Source organism: Daucus carota, chromosome 1 (assembly GCF_001625215.2).
Source record: "Daucus carota subsp. sativus chromosome 1, DH1 v3.0, whole genome shotgun sequence".
NCBI lineage: Eukaryota > Viridiplantae > Streptophyta > Magnoliopsida > Apiales > Apiaceae > Daucus > Daucus carota.
Window position 1 is genome coordinate 30,556,618 of NC_030381.2, and position 10,088 is coordinate 30,566,705.

The following is a 10,088-nucleotide window of genomic DNA, read 5'->3' on the forward strand; positions in this document are numbered from 1 at the left end:
ATTTTCGTTGAAATTGATATCATATAATAAAAATTCTATTATTAATTAATGAGATGAGTTCTAATTAGATAATGCGAAAAGTCCACCTACATGACTTATATTTAGATAATGAAAAAGAGTTTGATTAATTATACTATATATTACAAATTAAATTGTATCCGTTAGCTCATGATTAACTTGTACATGACTTGGATAAAATTTAATGGAAAGAAAATTGAAGAATTGATATTACTGTTTCAAAATTTAGGACGGCATCTGATTAGTTATAAAATAATTCGTCTTTTCTTAGATTGCACAAAATTAAATTTAAATTAATTAAAGTAAATTTAAAATTATGTTATTATCTAATTCTATTATTATTGAGTTATATAATTACATATTGAAAAAGAGTATAATTAGATGACTTATTGTTAGATAATGAAAATGAGTTGATTAATTATATTATTAATAATAAATTATATTAATTAAATTAATATGTAGTTTTTTTTGAAAGAAAAATTAATATGTTGTTAGTATTTTAGTTAAAAAATTTAATGGGAGGAAAGTTGAATGGTGAATACCTGTTCGATCCAAAATTTAGAGATGATATCCGTTGTTCCTAAATCAGTTTTTTTTATGGGCTTTTTTTATTCATAACCAAGTTTAAAAGAATTTTTTCGAAAATACTACCACTTTTTAAAACAAATTGTAAAAATACTAACTTCTCTAAAATCTTTCCAAAAATATTATCTTTTTGAAAATATTTTCAAAAATACGGTGGTTGCATATGCAATCATATATGCAACTGCAATTCCTGATTTCAAGTTCCAGTTTTCAAATGTCATTTTCGACCTCATCTTTGGAATCCATATATATATATATATATATATATATATATATATATATATATATATATATATATATATAGCATTGCTCAAAGAAGAACACCCTTAAAAGAAGAACAATGAACACTTTAGAATCGTATATAGAATCTCATTTAAAACTTGAACTAAATTCTAATTTTAAGCTAATTAACCTTTTATTATGAATAATAATAGTATCTAACATGTTTAACAATAAATATGGATTAAAAATAACATGATTCTATGTAATATTAATCGTGCAAAATATATATACATGATCCTGTTTTGGATTCTATTCTGGATTCTATAATATTTCATATTAACAATTTGGATTTCTTTGGATGTTAGATTTCATATATTATGTTTAATTGGTGTTTAATTATGAAATTATAATTTTAACAAATTATTTTTTATGAAAAATAAAGTGTTATGATAGTGTTCTTTTTCTAAAGCGTTCTGTGTGGAGTGCAACCCATATAACTCCACACTATAAAAAAAGAACATCACAGAACACCATCATGACACCTTATTTTTCACAAAAAATGATTTGTTAAGATCATAATTACATAGTTAAACACCAATTATACTCAATATATATATATATATATATATATATATATATATATATATATATATATATATATATATATATATATATATATATATATATATATGGCATTGCTCAAAGAAGAACACCCTTAAAAGAAGAACACTTTGGAATCGAACATAGAATCTCATTTAAAACTTGAATTAAACTCTGAGTTTAAGCTAATCAAACTTTTATTATGAATAATAATAGTATCAAGCATGTTTAACAACAATTATGGATAAAAAATAACATGATTCTATGTAATATTAATCGTGCAAAACATACATATATGATTCTATTCTAGATTCTACTCTGGATTCTATTCTGGATTCTATAATATTTTATATTAATAATTTGGATGAGTTTGGATTTTAGATTTTATATATTGAGTATAATTGGTGTTTAACTATGTAATTATGATCTTAACAAATCGTTTTTTGTGAAAAATAAGGTGTCATGATGGTGTTCTGTGATGTTCTTTTTTTAAAGTGTTCTGTGTGCAACCCATATATTCCAAGGATGAGGTCGAAAATGACATTTGAAAACTAGAACTTGAAATCAGGAATTCAGTTGCATATATGGGTGCAACTAAAAACTATAAGTTACAACGGATGTATGGTGTGCCCCTGGCGGGGCCATTAGATTACAATAGAATCAACTGAATGTAACCTCATATGCAACTAAATGCAACCTCATACGCAAATAAAGGCAACTGAAAACTGTAAGTTACAACCGATGTATGGTGTGCCCCTGGCGGGGCCATTAGATTACAATGGAATCAACTTAATGCAACCTCATATGCAACTGAAAACTGTAAGTTACAACAGATGTATGGTGTGCCCCTGGCGGGGCCATTGGATAACAATAGAATCAACTGAATGCAACCATATGCAACTGAATACAACCATATGCAACCATATATGCAACTATAATTCCTGATTTCAAGTTCCAGTTATTGACATTTGAAAACTGGAACTTGAAATCAGGAATTGTAGTTGCATATGCAACCACCGTATTTTTGGAAAATATTTTCAAAAAGATAGTATATTTGAAAGATTTTAGAAAAGGTAGTATTTTTTAAAATAAGATCGGAGAAGGTAGTATTTTTGACAATAAGATTGAAAAAACAGGATACAAGGTAATTTACCTTTTATTTACTTATTGGTTAACCAGCAGTTCGGAGGTATTACCATATTATAATTAAAATAAACGATTTTGAGAAGAGGGTAAAATTACAAACAAAATTAGAAAATCATTATCATATATAGTGCCTGTTTGGCAATTCACAAGAAGCGCTTATTATTCGTAGAAGCTGAGTTCCGCTTTTCTTGACCCGTTAGTGTAAAATAACAGAAGCACTTTTTAGAAGTTACAAATGTTAACTTTTCTCTGACAGCTTCTTTTGCTTATTTCCCAAACACTTTAATCACTTATAAGTATTAACTTGTTTCTAACTTCTACTTCACATTTTTACTTTAATCAAGAAGCACTTATTTTAAACTCACCCAAACGGCCCCATAATTCTTGTTCAATTATAATCAACCTAATCCAAGTTGCCATGCAACTAAAATTCTAATATGATTACTCCTTCCCATCATCCCATGTATTACCAAACATCTGTGCATCCTATATATTATGGAATCACATTGTATTAAGCCAAATCGAATCTAGCCTTGTTCGAAAACCAATGGCAAGAACAAAGAAATCGAAGAGATCAGAGCCACGGAATCCTGTTTTGCCTAAAGAGATGGTTGCCAATATACTTTGCTGGCTTCCGGGGACGTTACTGGTCCGGTTCAGGTGTGTTTGCAAGACATGGCAATCCATTATCACAGACCCCTACTTCATTAAAACTCAGATGCACTGCAGCCAAATTATGGCCATGAAAAAGGGCTCATCATTGATGATCACCACGGCGGCCACTTATAATAACCGCCCTCGATACGCCTCCATAAGCTTTCAGCATTATCTACACTTACCAGGACACTACAGAGTTATTGGATCATGTAATGGTATTCTATGTCTTCGAAACAGTGCACGTTATTATCTCTGGAACCCGGCAACCATGCAGTCCAAGGAACTTCCTAAATACCCTGAGATTAATGGAAGGACTATGATTTATTACTTTCATCAACTTCAACTAGCCTTTGGTTTTGATGCTCTCTCTGATAGCTACAAGTTTCTTAGATTTATTTGTCCAAATACAATTGAACTGAATGTTGTACCCGTTGTCACTACGCCATATATGGCCTACAACAACATCGGAAAAATGATGCCATAACCCCAAAATATGTTGCAATAGCCCGAAAAATGGCTATTGCAACATAAAATTTAAGTTGCTTTTTTCGATGTTGCCCTAGGCTTCTATTGCAACATTATGATTATCTACTGCAACATGGGGTTTGCTGTTACAATAGACATGCTACTGCAACAACCAACTACCCTATTGCAACTGAAATTTTATGTTACGTTAGACCTTCTGATTTTAAAAAAAATGGGACCCACATGTGGGTCAGACACGTGTCAGTCCCATGTGGAGGTCAAAGTGTGGGGCCCACAAGGGCTACTTTCTACAACATATTTTGTACTAAATATCTGAATATATGTGTGGTACTGCAACATTAAACAACTATTCAAAAGTTTACTATATCAACAGCAAAATTAACTAATCATTCATACAAACCAAAGTTCAAAAAAAATCCAACCAAACTAAACTACCTAACAAATCCAACTCATCCTTTAGGTCTTCTTCACAAAATCAATGGTGCAAGAGCCACATGTTATAGTGACATAAATGTTCACAAAATCAATGGTCTTCTATCACTGGTTTTACCTTCTTTGTGCAGCCCCAGAAGAGGTATATTTAGTAACTTTAATTTTTTACTTTAATTGTTTCTTTAATATTCCATATTATTAACCTGTAATTCTTATCAGGAAGTTAAGAAATATAAGCTGGGAGTTCCTAAATCGTTTCACTATCTTAATCACATACTAAGATTCTCTGCTCTTCATTTTATTTAGTTCAAGCTTTTAGTCAAGTAGAAAATCAACTAGTTTCACCCCATATTATACACATCATGACATCAGTGAAACAGTTCATTGCCATGTTAATGCAACTAATTAAAACATTAATTCATTAATGAATAGTCAGACTACCAGATACATAATAAAAGCTGGTCAAGCTACAAAGACAAACTTTTCAACCTAAAACCGGAGTACCAGAAACAAGCACATATACAAAAGCATACATCATAAAATTACATACGATATACACACACGCCTGTTTTCAAAATCCAAGAACAAAATCGGAGTACCTTAAGCTGAAGAAGCGCACATCAAAGATTTAAATCAGTCAATCCCTAAGGAACCCAAAGCCAGCCTAAAACAGAACAAAGATATAAAACAAATTAGAGATAGAGTTGAAGGATCTAAGAAAAGAAACAATATAACCAAAAATCCCTCAAATCAAAAGCATGAAAACCCCCAATTTTGATTCAAGCACAAATCAATTGAATAAACCCCATATTTAATTCAAAATCCTGGTGATTTGTGAGGGCTTTGCTCCAATTTTACGATAACGAGTGAAATCGACCTCATTTTTATCTAAAGAGATGCGGAAAGAGAGAGCGGAGAGATCGCGAAGAGAGACGAGCTACGGGAGAGAACGAGTCAATAAAGCGTGTTTGATACTCTGATTGTTAGAGAATCTGGACTTGTGTGAGTACTGCTTTGTGTCCTCAAAAAATTTGCCGCTTCAAATTTTGTCCAAATATTTGGAGCCCGTCGTGCGACAAATGAAAAAGCCATTTCACTTGTTTTAAAATTTTTAACATATTATTTATTAAAAAAATTCTATTAAAATGTTTGTCTTTTTCTAAAAATTAAATTATATAATTATTTGAAATTTAAAAATTTTATGTTAAAAACTAGAATTTTATTTTACGATATGTCTAATTATTTATCAAATTTAATAAATTTCAAGATTAAATTATTCAATTTCATAATAATTTAAAAACATAATCATTTAATATAGTTTTTATTTTGAAAAATATAATTCAATTTCAGTATTATTATTTTATTCATAATTAAATAGTTCAAATTTATTATTTTTATTACAATTACTTATTTTAAAGAGATATAAAAATTAATGTTGTATTCTAACATTTAGTCTTTTCCAATTTAATATATTATATTTTATCTATTAATTATTTAAAATTATTTTAATTTTGTTTTATATAAATTTTATTATCATATTATAAATAATTAATTTACTAATACTCAATGCAACACATGTATTCGGCTATTGCAACATCAAATGGATATTGATGGTTATCGTTGCGGTAGGTATGGATTAGGGCCTCTAATGCAACATAATTTTGCAACATTCAAGTTCATACCATTGCCGTAGGCCATATATGGCGTAGTGTGTGCAGATATATTCCACTGACACTGATTCTTGGAAAGAGATCAAAGTTCATGATGAATTCATATCGCAAATTATTTGTGGCCCAAATCTAAAACTTGGTCCGGTTATTAATGGAGTATTGTATATGGGCAATACGGGACACCTAATATCATTCGATTTGCACACTGAGGTGTTTACTGCAGCTCTCTTGTTCCCTAAATCCAAGTTAGTGAAGTCTGAGATTTTTGATTTCGAAGGCTCTGTTGGTGTCGTCTTTGAATCCAAAAGGAAAAGGTCACGGACTGGTCTATGGACGCTAGGTGACCTTCGTGGTGAACGCTATTGGATCAAGGAGTTCAATATTGACATACATTGTGTACGTTCTTATTTGGGTGGTGGACTGTTTTACGGAAAAACTAGAAAAAACTTTTTGTACAACTATAGAGATAATGGATTCAAGTCTTTTCCACGTCTAGCTAAGGAACCTCAAGCAGTCTTGAGGTACACAGAGACCCTCGCTTCAGTAGAAGGGTTTGAACGTAGCGTTTTATTCGTATCTAAGGTTTATCCTCAAGTGGAGTAAATCTGGGTGCTTGCTATCATGCTATGAATGGATACTTGATGAAAACAGTCGTGTGGATATATAGTTATTAACTTTTGTAGAAGCAGTATACACAGTGATAACAAGGAAGATGAGAACTAGAGAAAGAGAATAGAACCAGAAAGCAAATTGTAATTCTGAAACTGTCAAATCTGTTTGTTACAACTTGTTCAGCAAGCTATATACACAAGCACCAACTAAGTAAAAGACCATAGCACCCTTAACTAATATTGAATTTACTGTAAACAGTAAACTCCTCAGACTTTATCAGTCCCCCTCAAGCTGAGCAGCCACAGTAGCTCCAAGCTTGCTCATCAGATACTTGTGTTTGCTTAATAAGTCCGAAGATTTTCAGTTTGGTTGTTCTCTACTTACATTCTCTGCTGTGAATGGATACACTGTCATATCTTATAATTGTTAGACATATGGTTAAGTCCTTTTAAACTTGTCCGAGCTCCCAGGAGTTCTAAATTGGGTGCTCTGTACCTATATTCTCGCTTATAAGGTGCTTTTTTTCCTTCTTTTTTAGCAGTTAACGTTCTAGTTCCGGAGCGTGATCTAATTTTTCATCCTTAAGTTGAGTTGTTTATGTTTGCTTGTGAATATTGTACTTCGAAGTTCGAAGTGCCTCTACAGCTACCAGTCAATTTGTTTGAATTATAACTTCTGGAGTTTCCTCCCAGTTAAGTGTGTCTTTATAGTAGAGACTTCAACTAATCACGAAGCACCACACCTGCCTTACAACTGAAAAGGAAAGGCGAGCGGACGAAGGACCTTCCCGTGGCCTTTTGGCGCGACTTTCGAGGGGGAATTCAAGTCGGGTCGGATGGACGGGTTCTCTATTTTTATTGGATCCGACAGTGATAGTTAGGGGTTAGTTGTTCTATAAAGAAAGGGGATTATGATGGTTGCTTTTGAGTTGATTTATAGTTTGTTGTTTTAGTTGCTTTTTAGGTTGCATGTTAGAATTGACCCCATCTAAGGTGTTTTTCACCCGCCTTTTGCAACCAGTTGCAACTTATTATGCAAATAAATATAATTTTCAAATTTTTTTTCTCAAAGTTGCATTTCAAAGTTGGATCAGGTTGCTAGCAGTTGCACATGTGGTTGCATATTTTTGAAAATATTTTCAGGGATATAGTATTGTTTCAATTTGTTTTAAAAAGTGATAGTATTTTTGCAAAAATTCTTTTAAACTTGATTATGTATAAAAATAGCCCTAAAATTTAATGGAGGGAAAGTTGAAGAATGAATAATACTGAACTAAAATTTAGGATAGCCTCTGATTGGTCATAAATTAATTCATCTTTTCTTAAATTGAATTAAATTAATCTAAAACTACTTAAAGTAAATTTGAAATTATTTTATTATCTATCCTATTATTATTGAGTTCTAAATAGATAATGAAAAGGAATCTAATTAGATGAGTTATAATTAGATAATGAAAAAGAGTTGATTAATTATATTATATAAATAATAAATTGTATTAGTAATTAACTCCTGATTAATTTGTATGTGGTTTATATTTTTGTTAAAATTAGGACGGAAGTTGAATGAATTTTTTTTTTAATTTTTGAGAATGAGTTGAATGAAATAATTGTTCCAAAATTTAGGAATGATATCGATGGTCCTAAATTAATTTCTATTTAGTGATAGGTTAACTATAGTATGCATGGTAGACCAAGTATTACCATATTATAATAAAAGAGTTTGAAAAAAGGGTAAAATTACAAACAAATTTAGAAAATCATCATCATATATGTAATTTTACTTAAATTATTATTCAACCTATATAATCCAAGTTGCCATGTAACTAAAATTCTAACATTATGATTGTAATCCTTCCCATGTATTACCAAACATCTGTGCATCCTATATACTATTATGGAATCACATAGTATTAAGCCAAAGCGAATCTAGGGCAAGAACAAAGAAATCGAAGAGATCAGAGCCACGAAATCCTGTTTTGCCTAAAGAGATGGTTGCCAATATACTTTGCTGGCTTCTGGGGACGTTACTGGTCGGGTTCAGGTGTGTTTGCAAGACATGGCAATCCATTATCACAGACCCCTACTTCATTAAAACTCAGATGCACTGCAGCCAAATTACGGCCATGAAGAAGGCCTCATCATTGATGGTCACCAGGGCGGCCACTTATAATAACCGGCCTCGATTCGCCTCTATAAGCTTTCAGCATTATTATCAACACTTACCAGACCACTACAGAGTTATTGGTTCATGTAATGGCATTCTATGTCTTCGAAACAATGGACGTTGTTATCTCTGGAACCCGGCAACCATGCAGTCCAAGGAACTTCCTAAATACCCCGAGATTAATGGAACAGCTATGAATTATACTCAATTAGCCTTTGGTTTCGATGCTCTCTCTGATAGCTACAAGGTTCTTATATTTATTTGTCCATATAATGTTTACTGCAGCACTCTTGTTCCCTAAATCCAAGTTAGTGAAGTCTGAGATTTTGGATTTCGAAGGCTCTGTTGCTGTCGTCTTTGAATCCAAAAGGAAAAGGTCACGGACTGGTCTATGGACGCTAGGTTACCTTCGTGGTGACCGCTATTGGATCAAGAAGTTTAATATTGACATACGTTATTGTGTGCGTTCATATTTGGGTGGTGGACTGTTCTGCGGGAAAAATAGAAAAAACATCTTGTACAACTATAGAGATGATGAATTCAAGTCTTTTCCACGTCTAGCTAAGGAACCTGAAGCAGTCTTAAGGTACACAGAGACCCTCGCTTCAGTAGAAGGGTTTGAACGTAGCGTTTTATTCGTATCTAAGGTCTATCCTCAAGTGGAGTAAATCTGGGTGCTTGCTATCATAGCGTGTGGATATATAGTGAAGTTATTTCATAAGTCCAAAGATTTTCAGTTTGGTTGTTCTCTACCTACATTCTCTGTTGTGAATGGATACACTGTCATCTATACTATCTATCTATACTATAATAAGCAACATGGGTATAATTTTGTAGTCCAAGCTTTTAGTTTTTGTCTATACTATAATAAGCCAACATGGGTATAATTTTGTAGTCCAAGCTTTTAGTTTTTGGTTTGGTACTGTGCTTTTGGTACTACAAGTCTACAAATGTGGAGTATATTAGTATTATAAATAGTTTCAAATACTAAAAACACTCATAACAATACATTATCATATAATATTTCGTTAAAAAAATTATAATGATGTTATAAATAAAATTATAAATATATAATTTTGAATATCTTTTTTTAACAAAAACCTTCATATAACTCTTTTTAACTTTAACGTGTTCTATTTCAATATAACCATTACATAACCCTTTCTAATTCTAATCTTAAAAGTTATTGTTGTCAAAAAAACCAACGTTACAAAATTACGTTGAAATTCGATTGATCAGATTACTGAATCTTTCAAAGTTATTACACAATCGGCTATGTTTGGAAAAGATTAGAATTTTCTGATTTTTTTATTTTTAAATCTACGTGTACTAAATTCAGATTAAATGTACTAAAATCCTAATATATATTGTCAATTTTTAAGTAATCGGGAGAAAATATAGTTAGTTGAATAATATAATTTAATTAAAATTCAATCTATTAATACTAAAATACTAATAAATGATGTTAAAATTTAAATTATAGATAATAAATTACGA

The 10,088-nt window shown here is 31.2% G+C and overlaps 1 protein-coding gene across 1 annotated transcript; it reads left to right on the forward strand.

The window, feature by feature from the left end:
* The first annotated feature begins 3,118 nt into the window (after positions 1–3,118).
* On the forward strand, positions 3,119–3,712 carry LOC135149904 (putative F-box protein At3g10240). The gene has a single exon (XM_064085958.1). The coding sequence runs from the start codon at positions 3,119–3,121 to the stop codon at positions 3,710–3,712; it is 594 nt and encodes a 197-aa protein (XP_063942028.1).
* The last annotated feature ends 6,376 nt before the right edge of the window (positions 3,713–10,088 follow it).

Bases quoted from the DNA above. Each gene is read 5' to 3' on its own strand.
- LOC135149904 (XM_064085958.1), top strand. From the start codon at position 3,119: ATGGCAAGAACAAAGAAATCGAAGAGATCAGAGCCACGGAATCCTGTT.